The 20,326-nt window shown below is 41.4% G+C and overlaps 1 protein-coding gene across 3 annotated transcripts in view; it reads right to left on the minus strand.

Moving 5' to 3' along the window:
• Nucleotides 1–632: 632 nt before the first annotated feature.
• Nucleotides 633–20,326, minus strand: part of EFHC2 (EF-hand domain containing 2) — a 199,231-nt gene continuing 179,537 nt past the window's right edge. For all 3 annotated transcript variants that reach the window (XM_016947523.4, XM_063804773.1, XM_063804774.1), the window contains one exon: nt 633–6,385. In XM_016947523.4, coding sequence (XP_016803012.1) covers nt 6,284–6,385 — 102 coding nt within the window. In that variant the 3' untranslated portion in view covers nt 633–6,283. The remainder of the gene's footprint in view (nt 6,386–20,326) is intronic.

Here is a 20,326-nt window from a genome sequence, read left to right on the forward strand (position 1 = left end):
GAGGCCTTAGGAAACTTACAATCATGGTGTAAGGCAAAGGAGAAGCAGGCACCTTCTTCACATGGCGGCAGGACGGAGTGAGTGCAAGCAGGAGAAATGCCAGATCTCGAGAACTGATTCACTATCATGAGAACAGCATGGGGGAAACTGTCTCTCATGATCCAATTATCTCCACCTGGTCCTGTCCTTGACACGTGGGGATTATAGGGATTACAACTCAAGGTGAGATTTGGGTGGGGACACAGAACCAAACCATATCACCATGGCCTTTGTAAGCTGTCCTGGCACTGGTGGGAGTGTCTTCTAGCATGCTAATGCATTATAATTGGCATATAATGAGCAGTGGTGACGACCAGAGGTCACTTTCTTTTTTTATTATACTTTAAGCTCTAGGGTACATGTGCACAACGTGCAGGTTTGTTACATATGTACATATGTGCCATGTTGGTGTGCTGCACCCATTAACTCGTCATTTACATTAGGTGTATCTCCTAATGCTATCCCTCTCCCCTCCCCCCACCCCACGACGGGCCCCGGTGTGTGATGTTCCCCTTCCTGTGTCCAAGTATTCTCATTGTTCAATTCCCACCTATAAGTGAGAACATGCAGTGTTTGGTTTCTTGTCCTTGCGACAGTTTGCTGAGCAGGATGGGACATGGATGAAGCTGGAAACCAGAGGTCACTTTCATCACCATCTTGGTTTTGGTGGATTTTGGCCAGCTTCTTTACCACATCCTGTTTTATCAGTAAGGTCTCTGTGACCTGTTTCTTCTGCTGACCTCCTATCTCATCCTGTGACTAAGAATGCCTAACCTCCTGGGAATGCAGCCCAATAGGTTTCGGCCTTATTTTGCCCAGCCCCTATTCAAGATGGAGTCGCTCTAGTTCAAATGTCTCTGACACTCCTAAGTCAGGCTTTCAGTTATTTACAGCTCATTAAGTTAGGACTCAAAGGAGGAAGGCAGCCTCAGGCCAAATTTAGTTTAATTTAACAATTTATTATCTTGATTGGGGTGATGTATCATGGGTATATACATATACCAACTCATCAAATTGTATACTTAAATATGTGCAGTTCACTGTTAAGTCAATAAAGCTGGTTTTTAGAAAGTTATTACTGTTAGTAATATGCCAGGCACTATGGTTCTCAGACAACATGCCTCCCCTGGGTAATCTTATCCGAACTCACAATTACCATCCATACTCTGATGATTCCCAAATATGCATCTCCAGCCCAGGCCATTCTGCTGAGATTCAGACCTGTTAATCCAGCTGCCTTAACATGGCCACTTATCAGTTCCGCAAGCACCCTAATTCAGCATGCCCAAGGCAGAATTTTTGATATTCTCCCTTCACTTGATTTTTCTCTCATGTATCCCAGCACAATGAAAGGCAACACCATCTATCCAGCTGTGAAAATGACCCAGTCATAATTTTGATTTCTTCTCCCTCATCTCCAACATCCCAAATGCATCATGAATCCCTCCACTTCTCACCAACATTACATTAATCCAAACTACCCATCACTTCTCTGGCAACAGTCTCCTAATCAGTCTTCTTGCCGCCAAACTCACTCTTAGAGTTCACACACACAAAGCAGCCAGAGATTTTTAAATACAGACATGATCTTTCCATTCCCCAGATTAAAATATTTCAGAAACTTCTCATTCCCTTGGGATAAAGTGCAAACTCTTCAACATGAGTCACACACAAGGTGGTCCCTATTTTTGTCCTGACTCCCCTCTAAAATGGTCATCTTTTGCCACTTCCCTTCTCACTCTCCTAGCTCCAGTCATAGTTAAAACTAGGGGTATTCGCAGGCGCCTGAAATGGCCGTTCAGCTCCTGTTCTTTATTCAACGGGTGGCCTCACAGCAATAATGAGCAGTGGTAGCACAGGAGAAAAAAGCAGGCAAAAGTAATGTTATCAAGTTCCTATTTCAGTCAGAGGTTCTTGTTGTATAGGCAAAGTAGGAAAAAAGAAACACAAAGATGACTTTGGTGGAAGTATTTCTAAAGGAGAATGCATTTTTATGTTTTCACCAGCTCCTCTGGATTTTAATATTATAGTGGGGTCATAACAAGCATTTCCTCTATTGTTGGCTTTACACAGATGCAAAGTGGTGCTCAGGAAGCTAGGAGACTGATGAATAGTGGGTTTGATGTATTTGAATCATTCAGCACTTTGAGTTAAATGTGCATATTCTGTTCAAAATAGACAATGGGGAGGGGCAGTCCCCCCTTTCCCTCTCTAACTTGCATAACATCAGGCCTCACTGCTTTAACTAATGAGTATTTAGAAGTAAAGGCTCCTACTGATTCCAGCGAGTCATTAATTCTCTGCTTGCAGAGCCACTGTGGAGTTTTTCATCGGCCACATTTTTTTAGCTTTTACCAAGTTGCTTCTGAGTAGCAGTGCTGACCCCGGGCTCCTGTGTGTACCACACACCAGACACATAATGGGCTTGAAAGTCCCCTTGCAAGGAATTTTACTGGGGACCAGGAACAAATTACAAAGAAGATGCATATTCTAGCCACTCTGTTGACAAAGATGTCTCAGAACTCTTAGTTTTAGGGAACTTAATTGACCTTGAATGAAAATGTATATTTAAACCAATATGTATAACCTGGTAGAATAAGCGGAGGAGGTGAGTTACAAAATTCTCTTAAACTAATTGCACAGTCAGCCCTACCCTTTGTAATAATGAATGTTTGCTCCATTATCGCTCCAGGTTTATTATTTTCTAAACAGCCTCATTGATCTTGCCTCAGTGGGCTTTCCATTTTTACACATTACATTCTCTCGGGAATTGAAAAGCACGGTGTCTCTGAAGATGCTCAGTCAACTTGAAAACACTCATTTTTGAAAAGGTCTTAACCTGCCTTCAACTTGAAGCAATTCAGACTTTGCCCAAACAAACATTAGAGCAGAGACACATCACTTGTGTATATGTTTCTACCATCACTGGGAAGCTGTTTGTCTGAAAGGTCATTTACAGACCATTTTTTGGGGTATTCAAAATTCAGGGATCTATACTCATAACTAAAATGAATGTACATGTAATTGAGAGCATGGCACTTTATTATAATGGATTCTGCATTATTCAATATCATAAATATTTTGTGGAAGGCCCTATTTCGTTATGACTCCAACTACTAAACTTATAGCAAAATCATAATGTGTGGTGGAAGGGAAAGGAGAAAGAAGAAATAAATAGAAAAGGCTAGGAAGCAACCCCAACTCAAGATAAATTCCAGTTGGAAAGGCAAGAGTTTTGTGTTTTGTATTGATTTGAGATTTCATTTTACTCATCAATAATTCCCTATTTGAAAGAAGGAAGGGCAATTTAAATATTCTAAACTCATGACTGAGGGGTCCATAAAGCCTGGAAGCTCTATGACTCCAAATAATCAAACTTCAAATACTCTAGCGTTAAAAAAAATAATAATAACAAGAATAGTATATTTGTCAGTAACTGAATCAAAGGCAATACAGGAAATAAAGTAGGCAAAATGTTTAAACTATTATAATGCTTGAAAGTTACAAATCTCCCCTCTGTTGTCTAAAATTTTAACCATTTTAGTAAACTTAAGCTAAAGTAAACCAACAGACTTACCCACATTACTTTTCAAGTGGTTAGGTAAAAAAGGTAATAAAAGGCAAATAAGTACTGCAAATTAATCCTCTGCTGGCGACATCATACCTCACAACAGTGCCTCAGCAAACCACTTAATGTGAACTTCAACAGCTTTTAATCAGTTTTGTATGAAAAGACATGATTTGATTTGGGTTTTCAAATGGCTTTATCAATCATTCCCACAGTTCCAAGAATACTAAATAACAATTAGTTCTTAGGACAAAAGGTTTGCCTATATTAACCTTCAACTCACCCAGACATCCAAAGGCGGCACTTGCTTTTTCATCAAAATGAGATCATGTTAGCAGCTGAAAATGTAAGTATATGGAAAGGTTGTGAAACTTCTTTCAAATTATTACCCTGGAACAATGACAATAGTTGGGATTTCTCTTTTGCAGAGGGAAGAGAAGAGGCAGAAATTCCAGTCCTCCTCCCCCCAAAATTTTAGTCTCGGGATTTATTTGTGCTGAAAACCAGAGTTATCTACTGCTTGAAACCTAAGCAGAATGCATCAGCATTTCAGGACCACCTGGGACCAAGGGGGGCTGGGAGACTTCCAGATGGATTGTAAGACAATTCACTGATATTTACATAACGAGAATAAATGTTTTTCCTAAGATAGCATTTCCCTTCAGTGTCTTGAGACCACCAGCAAAAGAGGGAGGTACAGAAATTCTATTACATTAATAGTCTTTGTTTTTATGGCTTTGGCATTTATTAACTAGTGGGAGCTGTTTATTGGGTCATAAACTTTACTAATGGGGATATTATCTCTAAATTATAAATCTTGTCCAGTATATGGCTTAGTTATAAAAAGAATAATTACTTAAAGTGTCTGTATGGCTGCAACGTATCATGTTTATCGGCATGAATCCTATAATGGCCATTTCATTGCTAATTGTGGGCTTGAACCAGAAACAACCAGGGCAGTAACACACATCTATGCAATAGAATAAGCAGTTGTCACCCCACAACTCAGGAGCATTGTCATTGGTTTGCTTCCTTTCTTTTTCTCCCCCCACTTCTCAAATGAACTACATTATGAGCCTCTACAAGGGCTAAATTATCTACATATTTAAACTCTTGAAGGAAAGACAACTGACTGAAGAGTTGAATAGGTAAGTGACGAATGTGTCAGCTTGAAAAGTTCCAGGAAAGTGTCATCCTTCTAAAAGCCTGCTCTCTGGGGAATGAAAAATCTTAAAGTGACAAAATGGCTTGGCACTGTCAGTTGCCTTAAAAAAAACCTGGGACAAAAATCAAGTAGTCAAATTTAGGATTTATGGTAGATAGTTTTAGTATAGAAATTGAGTATACTAGTTTAGTGTTAAGTCCTGAAAGGGTTGGGAGGAACGTCTATTCTAACAACAGCACATGTGGAATTATCCTAGGCTTACATATAGAAATCGTTTATTGATTAACTCCAATTTTTTAAAAATGAAAGGGCCATTGTTGTGGAGAATAAATTGGTACATTTGAGTGCCAAGAAGCCAGCAAGACACTGCTGCAAATGTGGAGTGAAAGAATAATGAGTCCGAAGGGTCCCTTGAGATGTCATCAGCTCTTCTTTTTCTCAGGGTAGTCCCTGAAAGGTAAATGGTGCAGCTCCTTTTTGAGAGACCTCCATTGTCTCCCAGAACACCAGGCAAATGGATTTATGATACATAGCATCCAACACTGAACAATGGCATAGACTGGGATAGACTTCTTACACTGAATTCCCAGAGGTACATGGCTATGGGTTTTAATCAAATGTACACTACATGACGAGAGTTCTGCTGAAGAAAAATAAAAACAGAACTAGAAAAATGCAGGGGAAAAATGTTGTAGTTTCTGAATATTTAAACCTCTAGGGTGGGGCGCGTGGGATGTGTGTGTAAAACAAACCAAAAAAACAAAAATCTCAAAATCTTCAGCTTTCACATTTGTAAATATTTTAGACATAATAAAGTTTTGGTCAAACTATAATTATACACACATGCATATATTCCTAAGCTAACAAGCTGACTTTAGATAGAAAAAAGGGCATTACAAATATAAATACTGCATATGTTTCCAGTGTGTGTGCACGTGCGTGTGTGTGTGTGTGTGTGTGTGTGTGTGTGTGTTGGAGGTTCTTTTTCTTCCCATAGCTTTACTAAGTTCAAAAGATAAACATATTTACTCTAGAGAGGTTTAAGAATTATTTTGATGAGGTGGGTTGCTACAAAACTTAATTATGTAAGTAATAAACGTGTCAAAAAGGTTTCAAAAATGTTTAATAGAATCACAACTTATTGCTGTGATATAATTTGATTTTGTATTGTCATGTATAACCTTCAAAAGTCATTTTCTGTTCATATAGTAATGAATCAAATTATGTTGGATTAAAAATTATCAGAAGATTTTTTGGTATTAATAAACCATACATATAATAAAAATATTCAACATGTTTTAAGATGGCATTTTAAATAGTAACAGTATGTCGGCAATATAACATGATGTTCTGTAAAACTAACATGACAAAATAGGATTAATTGTGGTTTATGGATTTCCATTTAATATAAACCTTGTTTCTTTTTTGTTTTTAATGAAATTATATCTACTAAAGTAAATGTGGCAAAATGAGAGAAGTAAATCATAGAGAATTGACCAAAACTGGCATGGTTATTGCTCCTCTAAGCCAAACACGTCCTTCAAAAAGGTCCAGTAGTCAATGTATTTCGCAGGAATAGGTGATGGCATACCAAGCCAAACATCTTCACATCTCTAGAAAAAAACCAAAAATGGATATGATTAGAACCACATTTCAAAGTACAGTTTTGAAAATTCAACACCAGTTTATTTGCAAAGTGAAAATTTCTACCATCTACTTTAGGTTCATAAGGACTTTGTGGTCGACTGGATACTTGTTCTTGATTCTTCATTCCCTCCCTGTATAAGAATTATGTGCCCACACTCTTTGTCATATGACTCTGTAGAACCTCCCGTGGAGTAAGAAGGGTATATTTTCCTGTTCCTTTGATATGGGGTTGGCCACATGACTGGCTTTGACCTATGTACTATTAGCAGACATATCATGGACAGAGGCTCTAGCGTGCTGGCATCATTTGGCTTGGCCTTCTGTGCCTCTGCCATCACCATGAAAAGAACATGGCCCAGGATGCTGCTGTTCTTAGAATGACCAAGGTGGATCAGACCAGGCTGGACTTGCGGACTAAGAGCCAAGCTTAGCTGCATCCAGCCATGCTTCACTGACCTACATGCCCATAGACAAGAAAAAGAAATGTGTCTTGTTGTGAACCATTGAAATTTAAGGAGTTGTTATGCAGCATGAATACGCTGATAGATCCTCCTATACTTTCTTAAGAACCCAATTTTTATTTTTATTTTATTATTTTTTTTAGAGACAGGGTCTCACTTTGTTGCCCAGGCTGGAGTACACTGGCACAATCTCTGCTCACTGCAACCTCCAACTCCCGGGTTCAAGTGATTCTCATGCCTCAGCCTCCCGAGTAGCTGGGATTACAGGCACATGCCACCACGCCCGGCTAATTTTTGTATTTCTAGGAGACGGGTTTCGCCATATAGGCCGGACTGGTCTGGTCTCAAACTCCCGGCTTCAAGTTATCCGTCCACCTCAGCCTCCCAAAGTGCTGGAATTACAGACGTGAACTGCTGCCTAAAGAACCCAATTTTTAAAATACAAACTGGTATCTATACTGGCTGATTGGTTACTGTTTCTTCAGTAAACAATGAAAAGAACACTGGATCACTCACAGTATGATCTTGCAGATAAGCCACTTTATTTGTGTGTGTGTGTGTACACATATACACACACAGATGCACATTTTATATAATACATAAATACGTGTATATACACACACACAAACTTTTTGCATATGCCTCAATGGTTAATTAATATCAACAGGAGGCAAAGTCCATACATATGGTTGCTTATATTTCTACTGTCAAGGTTAAAATATGACTGTCAAGGTTAATTGTTGTATATAAGAGGTTCTATATCTTTACTAGTGTTACATTAGTATCCAGAATCACAAGGTGTCACAGAAACATAGGTAAAGGCTCAATAATTTGATGTGATGGAATTTTGGAAGCAAGCTGAATAAGTGGTGATTCAGTTGCACCTTACGGGATGAAAAACAGTTCAGCAGAGGGTTTAGGGTTGTGAAGGGTATTCCAGGCATAGGGACCAGCGTAAGCAAAGGCCTGGAGATCTAAAATCTATTTTCAAGAAAGGGTGAGTAGCCCAGTGTGGTTTGTGGCACATGGTGCAAAGTGGCAAGAGAGATGGTTAGAAGGAGAAGCTGGGGCCAAACTTCTGGCCTTCTGTGCTAGTTTATACTTGAGGCTGTGGTTAGGGGAAGTCACCGGTAGGTCTTGGCCAGGGAAATGACAGAAATCTGATTAGAAACTGATTAGCTAACTTGCTGGATGTACAGAGAATGACATGAAGTAAGAAAATCAATCTGGAGGTGAGTACTATAATACCGCAGAAAAATGGCTGTGCCATAACCAGGGTGGCTGAAGCGGGCATGGAGGACAGGAGCTACTCTGAGAGATGCTGCTGCAGGAGAACATGAAATAGCTAGAAGGGGATCAACTTGAAATGGTGACAAAAGAAAGGTGTAGTGCTATGGGTTGAGTTGTGTCCTCATGCAAAAGAGGTATGTGAAGTCCTAATCCCTAGTACCTCAGAATGTGACCTTGTTTGGAAATAGGGTTTTTGCAGATGTAATTAGGTAAATTAAGATGAGCAAAATGAGATCATACTGGAGTAGGGTGGGCCCCTAATCCAATATGACTGGCCTCCCTATAAAAAGACAGCCAGGTAAAGACAGAGACACACAGGGGGAACACCAGGTGACCATAGAGGCAGAGATTAGAGGTTTGCAGCTGCAAACCAAGGAACGCCAAAGATTGCCAGAAAACCATCAGAGTCTAGGAAGAGGCAGGGAAGGATTCCCACACAGGTTTCAGAGGAAGCATGGCCCTGCTGACACCTAGATTTTGGACTGCTAGCCTCCAGAACTGTGGAAGAATAAATTTCTATTGTTTTAAGCAACTCAGTCTGTGGTACTTTGTGAGGGCATCACTAGGAAACTAATACAGGTAAGGATGGTTCTAAGAATTCTAAATTCAGTAATAGTTGACAGTGTCTGTTATTAGTTTCCTGGGGCTGCCGTAACAAAGTACCACAAAGTAAGTGGCTTAAAGCAACAGAAACTTATTCTTTCACAGTTCAGAAGGCCAGAAGTCCAAAACCAAGGTGTTGGCAGCGTTGGATCTTTCTGGAGGCTCTAAGGAAGAATTTATTCCATGCCTCTCTCCTGGCTTCTAGTGGTGGCTGGCAGTCATTCCTTGGCTTGTAAGCACATCACTCCAACGTCTGCCTCCAACTTCACATGGTGTTCTCTGTGTATACCAATATGTCTTCACGCAGCTTTCTTATAAAGTCACCAGTCAGTGCATTTAGGGTCCACTCTAATCCAGCATAACTTCATTTTAATTAATTATATCTGCAAAGACTATTTCCAAATAAGGTCACATTCTGAGGTTTAGGGTAGACATGAGTTTTGGAGGGGACAATATTCAATCCAGTGTTATATCATAAGGAAAGCAGGAAAAGTTGAAAAACATTTTTTAGTAGGAAAACAAGGCTCAGAGGGAAATTCTAAGTTCAACTGTGGGCATTTTTTCTTTCAGGTGTCCATGGGACATCAAGGTGAAGATTCTGGTAAACATCTGTAAATACGGTTCTATATAGCACAGAGCTAGAATCCAGAACTGTGCAAAGATATAGAAGTCACTGAAATATGAGTCATATATGAAATATAACATTGTCATAGAATCAGAAGAGAACTAAGTACCAGCATCTCTAATTCAGGTGTAAAACCTTAATTTCAGAGATGATTTATGATGATGATAAACTAGTTGCAGATTTGTGCAGGGTTATAGATAGGAATCTTGTAATTACCTAGTAGTAATAGGAATAACAATAAATTTATTGGATATTTACTACATGGCTGATACTCTTTTAAGTGTTTTACATGTATTAAGTTATTTAATCATCACAGAAACCCTTATGAGATAAGTATTATGATGATAATCTATTTACAGAAAAAGAAACTGAGACACAGAAGGATTAAATAGATTGTCTCAAGTCAAACCTCCAGTCAGTGGAGAAGCCTGGATTATAATAACCTGGGCAGTGGAGCTGCGGAACTATGCTCGTCTGCGGGGCTACCCTCCAGAGCTGACAAGGATCTATTCAGAAGCAGCTGGCTTTCGTCCTACATAGCTACATTTGGTCCTCACACTTCCAACAAGAAAAGTTAAGTAGAAAACAAGGCAGTTCTTGAAGCGACACTACTCTTCTCTCTCAAGGATGCTGCCTCTCAGAAGTTGAGCCCAAACCACCAACTGGCAGTATGAAGAGGGAAATCACCATTCAGACGGCTGATGGCTAAACCCACTCCTAAGGGGTGTTTTGTGCAACTCATACCACATGGAACTTGGTAAAACAAAGTTGCTACTTTACTACTTACTACTTACACCAAAAAGTAGTAAACCATTACACACACACACACACACACACACACACACAAAACAATATATTTTAATCAATGAAGGCTAAGATCAATAGTCATTCAACTCCACTATTTAACATGTCCTCAAAAATTTCATTACAAAACTTACAGCAATATTTGCTCTTAAGTGATGTTTGTAAATTTAATCTCATTATAGAGAAACAGTACAAATATATGCCTTCAAAAATCACCATCCTCTAATAGGTCTTTCAAATAAAAGTTTTCAACACAGAAATAATGCATTATGTAACTCATATAAATATGATGAAATTATTCGGGGACTGGATCCTCTTATGAAACAGGTCAGGACTAGAAGATTCTGCCTCATGGCTTATGAGTCAGCAAAAGTGGTCTTGTTTTTGTATTTTTTGAGCAAGGAATTGTGATTTAAATGCTGACAATACAGAGAAAATAATAGAACTTAAAATGCAATCATGACAACTCAAGAATCTGGAGATGAGATCAAATTTGTTAGCAACTTGGGCACAAGGAAACTCAAGTAAATATTCATGAGATTTGGAATTAAGGATAATTTAAGATGAAAAGATAACAGTAGTCCATTTCTTTAAATCCTGACCACTTTAAACCCCATGGCTCTCACAAAGCTCTCCTAACTATGCCGGCCCCATTGTGCTCTTTCTTTCGAATCAATACCACTTCCCTTGATTATTTTTCCTTTTGTCACTCTTCCTTAGGTTCCAGATGGGAGTGACTTTCTGTCCAAATACTTCATAAATGCCACAAGCACATTAACAGTGCTGTGGGTCCATCTATTGCCAACCCCCAATTTCAGGGAGATTATCACACCTATTGGCTTACAATTGACTAATGGAATCAAATTTGGGACCAAAGGAAGGTTAGGAAACAGGGGAGGTTTCCAAGGCTCAGGGGATGGGGTGAGGGGCATCAATTAAGTAGAGGGAAAGGCACTTTCTTCATAATTTTGTCTATAATCGGATTTACTTAAGGAATCTCATGGCCAGCCCCTTGGTAAAATGACGACATTTTTGGCAACATAAGAAATCCACATATTACCACTGCCTAATTGTACTTCCTAATAAATCTGCAAATGTTCCAAATATTATAGAATCTTTATGAAAATCTGGGCAGTGAGTTAAAATACTGTCTTCATTGACTTTTTATTAATCCTATGCTATGCAATGCAAAGCAAACTCATATCATATGGCTTTCCCAGCAATGCATATCAATTTTAAGTGGGAATAACTGCGTGGTACTTTTACAACAGGAGGAGTCATCCACAGAAGTTGATCCCACCCATTCCAGGTGAGAACAAGCTTACTTGTGTCTCTGTAAAACAGATTCCCCTGGCAGTGCAGGTTTGGAATTTGGGATCTTAACTGTCTACGTGCAGCAGGCTCTGCCAGCACCCCTTCCTATCCCCTCATTCTTTCCACTCTGGAGCACACCAATCTGACTTCCAACTGCCAGCACCTGCGTTCCTTTGCCCTTGGGCTTCTCTTTGGCCTCTGAGGCTTGCTTTGGCTGTCCCTGTGGCAAGCCACAAGTGCCAGGGAATTATTTCCTTTCCTCCACTTCAAGAGCAGCCCTCAAACAGTGACTGATGGGAGTTGATGGATGAATACCGCAGCTCCCTTGCACTTTGGGTGGGATGACTCTGAAGTGTCAGTGTTTCCCAGTTGCATTAAGCTCTAATCATTAAGTCAGGTGTGGGGACTCACACCTGCAATTCCACCATTTGGGGTGGCTGAGGTAGGAAATCACTTAAAGCCAGGACTTCTGAACCAGCCTGGTCAACATAGTGAGACCCTGTCTCTACAAAAGAAAAAAAAAAAGTAGCGGGGTGTGGTGGTGTGGGCCTGTAGTCCCAGCTGCTTGGGAGGCTGAGGTAGGAGGATTGCTTGAGCCCAGGGGTTCAAGGCTGCAGTGAGCCATGATCGCACCACTACACTCCACTCTGGGTGACAGAGTGAGACCCTGTCCCAAAACAAAACAAAACAAAACTCTTAATCGTCTACATCATCTACATTTGTAACTGGTTTGCTAATATGCCTTTAGTAGCTCCTTCCCTTTCCTTTCTCACTCTCCCACTTCCTTACTAGTGTTTTCACTCCTCCCCCAAAAATGATTTACACTTAAATCTTTGTCTCCAAGTCTGCTTCTAGAGGAAGTCAGATGTAGATTCTATGCAATTTTGCATTTATCAAAATTAAGAATATGTTTAAGAAAGCCACAGCACAGCTTGAAACAAAGCAACTTCCTGGCAAACTGGATGGATCCAGAGTCTCCAAGTCACTTCCAGATAACTCAAAAGACAGCACCCAAATCTCAGAAGAAAACTTGATGTAATCTGGAGCATAAACAATACATGCCACATAGTGTTTTCTGGAAGAAGGAAGAACTATGAAATGCAGAGTGAAATTCAATGATACAAAAATCATGATTCTAAAATGTCTGGGAATCATTGTCTCCAAGAAGGCCCTATGACATCTTCCAAGCTGGCTGTCACTCGAGGCACTTAAGATGTCAAACCAGTTGGCAATAAATTACTCGTTCATCAGTGGTGAAAAAATGTAGCTGCCGATCTGTAAAATCGCACACCCTTGAAATGGGAAGCAAAGATGGCACTGGATGAAAACCCAGTAAACAGCAGCTGCCCAGTGAGAATAGCAAAGCTGTGTGTGAGCTAATGGGCCCTAGATTTATTTGCTTTGACATTTTTAAAAGGAAATTTAATTGGATTATGTCTCCTTCTAGTTTAAAATTTTCTGCTGTAATACTGGCCACCAGATGCATGAGGGGAAAAGATCGGGAGCCAATTAAATTCCATGCTTCACTGAAATAAGGTTATTTTTATTCCTCCCAAATGCAAGGCAGATAGAGTCATGTTGGTGATTTCACCATGTTACTCCCCTCTATTCACTAGGAAAAGGATGTTTCTATGAGAAATATCTATACATTTATGGAAAAGGCCAGTGGTGTGTATAGTATTAAAATTGTGTTTTTTTCAGATTTTCTCCCTTCAAACAAAGTTAACATGGCTTTGGAAATAATCTAATTAGTTTGACAAAATCATAAAAGCAATTAAATTTTAAGCAAATCAAATTGAAATAAATTTGGGGAAGAGGATTTTGCGAATATTTCTTGAGATAATCAAGAGCGTTCTGATAACATAAGGAAAAGCTCATATATAAAACCAGAAGATTAGCTTATATTTCTATACATTTCTGACTTTACAGCAATGCCAATATTTCATGATTGTCTCCCCTTTCCCTAGACAAAGCTTCAACAGAGTTGTCATCTATGTGTGAGTTGTAGCTAAAAGACAGGCGTAGTTTCTAAACAAAACCTTTCCTTGGAAGTGCAATGCAGGGCAAGTAAAGTTTTCAGGGAGATGTGGATTTTTGAGCTTCAATGATAGGCTTATGTGTACAATTCAAGTGGACATAACCCGATGCTGTAGATGAAAGTGGATTCCAGGAGTATCATTTCCTACTAGGTTATTGCTCTGTGTTAGGTCACCAGTATGTGTTTGCCAGTTATTTTTTAAGTGTAAGAGGAATGGTTAACAACCTTTTATTTCGACTGTTATATTCAACCACAAATATTAGAAATAACTTTACTTATTTAAAAAATTGGCACCAGCCCCTGACTATATAATCCTTACCATTAGGAATATCTCCGAGCCTCAGCTTCCTGTCTATAAATTGGGGATAATACTTATTCTTGCAAGATTGTTGGGACAACAAAATGTCACAGGTTATTCCATGCTCTAAATACCAAAAGGAGAGTCTCAACAAGGCGGGTGTCCAAAGATGTTTCCCAAGGTGTACCCAACTGCCCCCTACTTCCTGATGCCAAGGCCGTATATCATCCTATTGTGAAAGAGAGTGCTTTAGAGCTGACTGCTAATGCTTCTGCAGTTACGATGTTCATAAAATGAAGCCACATCCAATTTTTCTCAGAAACGTCAAAAGATAAGACGCCAGTCACACAGTGTAAGTTATAAAGTTTATATGAGAACCGATTTAGTGTTATTTTTTAAAACGTGACTTCTGAGATTAACCAGACAGGCTCTAAACAGTGGGACCTATTCTGCCAGTTTTACAGCTACCATCTGTGAGCAAACACAATAGAATGGAAATGGGGTCTCCAGGCCATGACAGTGCCAGGGCAACATGCTGAGACCACAGATAGTCACATAATGGAGTGAGAGTTAAATTACAGCCCCATGGCTCACCATGGGCTGCTGAGGGGCCAGGCAGAGGGATAACCAAGGGAGTCCAATGAGAATCCAGGCTACAGGCCATTGGCTACAGGCCATAGCCGACAGTCATGATGGATGATGGCTTACATCCAACCATGTAGGAAAAACCTGTCACCAAAGGACAGTAGGACTAATCAAAGCTAGACTAGCTATACTATAGTACTCCTTAAATTCTCCTTGTTTGTTGTTGACCCCTATTCTTACTAGCTGAGGCCACCTAACTAGCACATGTAGGGGAGCCACCTCTGAGTCCAGGAAACTGGTCCTCAAATCCAGCAGACCAAGCCCCAGAAGCAGTTAGTGTAGACCTGGCTTTTATCCTGGCTGTGGGGCTTGTTCTGAGCTCAAGGCTTTATTCTGGTAACAAACTGATTGTGCTGGGTCAGTCTCCATTTGCCCCTCAAGATCCATTCTTTGCCCTTTTCACTCTGCTTTCTGCCCTGGGAGACTGACTCTGTGGATTGCATCACTCCTCAAGCTTCCTTGCTCTCTGGCTTCTGGGTGGGTTCAGCCAATGTGAAGCAGCATCAGGAGATCAGAAAACAGGAGAAGCAAGAGGTCAGAGTATGGATTTCACTTCCCTTCATCCTGTTCCCTCCCTGCCAGGCCATGGTTTGGGAGTGGCTATAGTGGCTACACTACTCTACCTGCTGCTATAGTTCCAGCTCCTCTGCTGGGCTCCAATAACACCAGTCCCCCTGTCCCTCCCTGCTTCTCCCGTTATTGCCAGTCCCTGAGTGCTCCACCCCCCTCCCCGCCCCACCACCGCTTGGTTCCCTTAACCCTACCCACCCCGTCAACAGTCCCTTTAACAAATCCATCTCCAGGATCCGTTTGAGTATGCTGTGTATTTCCAGCTATAACCTCACGGGTATAGGGGCTTAGCCAGCTCTGTCCCCTTGGCAGGGTGAAAGCTTGGTCTGAGCCTGCTGAGTGGCTCCCTCTGATTGCCGAATGGTGCTAACTTCAAGATTCCCCATCACTATGCTCACTGTTTTGGAGGGATGCCCTGCTAGAACTCCCTTCCAATCTCAAGTCTTGTGGACCAGACCACACCCCTACTCAGCCTGTGGTTGGCTGAAGCCTGTGGTCTTGTTCCTGGTTTCTGGCCTCTCCCTTCTCACCCCATGATGGTTAGTCACACTAGACTGGGAAGGTGTCCCAAATTTCCACCCATAACATCCATCCTATCCATTCACGCTGATGCAGACAGAATTAGAGTTGAATCTAGTACTGAAGCCTACTCAGCTTTCATCAGCCAATAAGTTTTTTTTATTTCTAAGGAAGATTCCCAGTGCAGAAATGAGATCCTGCTGATGACAATATGCAGCCCAGGAGTAAAAATATCCAGGTTCCAGGTGGTGGCCTGTCCTGGTAACTTCTACAGAGCTCTTCATAACACCTCTGAAACTTTAACCCGAGCCAGCCTGTCCGGCTCATATACTGGAGGAAGGGTGCAGCTTCCCAACCCTGGGGTCTCCATCTAAGCTTTGCTTCCACACGAGAGCTCAGCCTGCCATTCCTTCTTCTCAAAAGACCTCTGGTCTCATCACTTCACACTCAGGGCTGGGGTGCCTTCACAACCTGATGGATCTTACCCTGAAGCCCTACATGTGACTGGCTGGCTATGGAAGACTCCCCAAACGTTGGCAATCCCCAAAGTCATAACTGGGAGGTTTTCTCTGCCCAGTTGCACCCCCGGGACCTACACATCTGGTCTGACTCCACCATGGCCTCTTATGGCATAACCACTCTCCTCTCAGTTCCCTACCATGAATAGAAGATCAGGAAATAACCAAGGAACAAGCTGGGGAGGAGGCTGTCACACTGCCAGGCTCTCAGTTGATACCAAGAACAGTCAACAGGGGCTTCAAGAGTAGTTGGTTGCCAAGCTGTGATATACTATCCAGAATCCCCTTGAGGAGGGATTTGGTGGCCCAGCTGCTGGGAGTCCCCTTCCTGGATTTCCCGAGCTACAAACATGTCTTGGCTGCAAAGAGCCACGCTGCACAAAGTCATATCTCTTCTTGAACCAACCCACCAGGACAAAGGCCAGGCCATTCTGGCCCAACTCAGGACAACGCTGAAAAGACATGCTAACTCCAGAGCTCCCTATGGGTTGGCCAAGGCTATCTTTGGGCTTCCATCGCAGTTCGACTTCTCCCTCTGCCCATTCTTCTTTTTTTCCCCCACCTTCCATGGGAGTTGATCACAAGGACACTCCCAAATAAACATCCTGCACATTAGACTCCATCTGCTTCCTGGAGAACCCCACCTGTGACAAACTCTGACCCAGCAGTGTTTCAGGGCATTATTCAACATTATTAATAACATTTGAGCACACTTACATGGGTCAGTAGATACTATACTTTTTGCTCCTGTATTCTACTGTATAAACTATTCAACATTGTGCTCAACCCCTTCATGCTAAATATTTTCACATGAGATTACAGACTCACTGGTAACATTCCCAAGGTATTTTATGTCTTCTTTATGAAATAATAACAAGCTTATCAGTACCAGAGTGCTTCGAACTCTTTGGAATCTAGTTAAGTTCTCATTATTGGTGAAATTGATCAGGTACCATTTTATATCTATTTTCTTTTCTTTTTAATTGGCTGAAAAAGAATAGTCCTTTCTGAATGCCTCCTGCAGACTGAAATATTTCTAGGCTTTATCAGCAGAAATGATGAGGCCCTATGAGTAAAGTTCTCACCGTAAATGAATCGCAATTAGAAGAACCTAGTGCTGAAGCACAGCTGTTTCTGATGTGACATTCCTGGCCTAGAACCATTCTCTTGCCATTAAAGAATAGAATCTCCCATCTTAACCTTGGCAGGGACTGCCCAGCCCCCTGACTTGAGGAAAGAAAGACATCTCAATTTTACAGAAAATAATAGCATCTAACACTTAAGCCCTTACTATGGGAGAGGTATTGTGGTAAGTGACTTGTGTATATTGACTTCCTTAATCCTCACAACCCTAATGGAAGAACTATTCTTATCACCATTTTTGAGATGGGAAAACCTGAAAGGTTGAGTGCTTTGTAAAAAGTCACCCAGTTAGTTGATCGTAGAGCTAAGGATTTGAACTAGGGTCCCTGTGATTGGAGACCTTCTGTTCCACATTGCCTCTCAAAAGCATCTGAGGTCCACAGCTCGATACCTGTCCCAGTTGACAGAGTTGAAGTGATGAAACTGGGGAGGGGTGATTAAAGGCAGAGTGGATCTTTGGCCTTCCCATGCAGTGACTTCTCTTCTAGTGTGGATGGTGATCTTTTTGTGGGTCATGAAATCAATTTAATGGGTCACGAACAACATTCAAAAGAGAGGAGAAAAAGAGGTGGTGGGGAATGAGAAAAAGGAAAAGAAAAGAAAGGAAGAGAGAAATGAAAAAAGAAAATGTATCATACTGCACCACATGTAGTCAGAACAACATTAATCCGTGAAACTTTTGTTCCATTATATATGTGCATACTGTGTTGTTATGAAAAAAAATCTTTCTTACTGTAGGTTGTAGTACAAAAAGATGACGGGATCTCATTCAAACTCAATAGGTAGTCATCAGGAAAATAAAAATTAAAGTAGTAAAATATGTTTTCAGAGGCAAAATATGTAAAAACAACCTGAATGCCTGTCAATAAAGAGCAGATTAATAGGGCCAGGCACGGTGGCTCATGCCCGTAATCCCAGCACTTTGGGAGGCCGAGGCAGGCGGATCACAAAGTCAGGAGTTCAAGACCAGCGTGGCCAACATGGTGAAAACCTGTCTCTATTAAAAATACAAAAAAATTAGCCAGGCATGGTGGCGTGTGCCTATAGTCCCAGCTACTCAGGAAGCTGAGGCAGAAGAATCACTTGAACCTGGGAGATGGAGGTTGCAGTGAGCCGAGATCACACCACTGCACACCAGCTTGGGCAACAGAGTGAGACTTCGTCTCAAAAAAAAAAGAGATTAATAAATTATTATATATTCATACTACAGCTATTAAGAATGGCTTAGGTCTATACATATTAAACTAGGGAAATTTTCCACGATTAAGAAGGAAGAGCACACTCCAGATAAATGCATGTGGTATGATCTTATTTTCATACAATACATGATGAAATGATAAAACCCCCAACACAGAGGTAAACATTTGGGTGGTGGATTGAGTGGAATGGAAGAGGAAAGAGAGAAGTAGAAAGTAAGGAAAACAATGACAGAGGCTTATAGCAAAAATAGGTATGTCCTGTATATTATTCAGGGGCTCATGGGAAATGGCGGACATATACAAACTGTGGAAATCGAGAAGAGTTTAATAAAGTGACTAGTTACAAAGTTGTGGGAAGTGTTTAGAAAAACCAATAGGGGCTAGTCCCCTGGGTTTATAACAGCAGGGAGCCATTACTACCACCTGAGGCTGAAGGGGCACATGAGGGTGGTTACCAGCGCCTGGAGTGACCAGCCATATGCAAAGAGCCTCTAGACAAGTGCTGTGGACTTTGGAAGGAGGAGGCCGTCAATCTGCTGTGACTGGCAGGGAGGAAGAAGATTTCTCTCTCCTTTCACCCTCTACTCTCCTGCTGGTGCATCCCACTGGTCAACCCAACTGGAGGCCTAGGGGACCCACTGATGTGGCCTACAAAGGTCAGCTGCCAAGGACTGGCCTGGGCAGGGTCAGAGCACGGTAGAGGGCTCTGGAGAGCAGTGCTAAAGGGACACAGGGACACAGTCAATATAGACTACTAGAACATTCAACAAAAAGGTAGAAGAATGTAAATCCCATCTACCATGTTTCTATTTGTATGTAAAAATTAAATATTCACATGGATGAGAATGAAAGGGTTATCAGGGCAAATGACAGTATTGATTTGTTTTTGTGATAGTGTTTCAGATTTGGGTTAATCCAATCCAATGTCTTCAAAAATAATTATATTTAAAGGACAGTTTTCTTTTGTATTCTTTGCAGCAAGAGACCTGAGTTAAAATTCTGACTCTGCCTTACATTGCTGTTTCCCTAACTTCCTCATCTCTAAACTGGGAATAATAAATGCACCTATGATTGCTAAGAGGATTAAATAAGCTAGGTGATTTTGAGATCTTAGAACAGTAGTTGGCACACAGTAAATGCTTTAAGTGTTTGCTGTTATGTATGGGGACAACAGGACAAGAGCCTCCATGGCCAGGCGTGGTGGCTCGCGTCTGTAATCCCAGCACTTTGGGAGGTCAAGGCAGGCAGATCACTTGAGGCCGGGAGTTCGAGACCAGCCTGGCCAACATGGTGAAACCTTGTCTCTACTAACAATACAAAAATTAGCCGGATGTGGTGGCACACACCTGTAATCCCAGCTATTCGGGAGGCGGAGGCAGGAGAATCGCTTGAACCTGGGAGGTGGAGGTTGTGGTGAGCTGAGATCGTATCACTGCACTCCAGCCTGGGCGACAGAGTGAGACTCCATCTCCAGTCTACCCACCATCCAGCCAAAGCAAGTTCCCTGTAAAGGGCACTCTTGATCATGTTGCTGTCTTCCTTGAAGTTAGTCAGTGGTCTCCAGACCTCGCAGGACAATATTCAAATGTCACCCTTACAGGTATCTCCAGCTTCATCCTTTTCACCTCTTCCCCATGTGCCTTCGCTCTGGCCACACCAATTCCTCCTGGTTCTGTACAAGTGCCATGCTGTCCCATGTCCAGAGAATTCTGTTGGAAATGCCTTTTCCAGACCATGTCACTTTCCTACCTTGCTAACTCTTACTACTCATCATTGAAATTTCAAATGTCACCTCCCCTGAAAATACTTCCTGTTCCCCCCCAGTCTGTTTAGAAGCAGCTACCACCTCATCCCATAGAATCCCATGCAGGCTGTGTCAC

This window comes from Pan troglodytes, chromosome X, assembly GCF_028858775.2.
Source record: "Pan troglodytes isolate AG18354 chromosome X, NHGRI_mPanTro3-v2.0_pri, whole genome shotgun sequence".
Lineage (NCBI taxonomy): Eukaryota > Metazoa > Chordata > Mammalia > Primates > Hominidae > Pan > Pan troglodytes.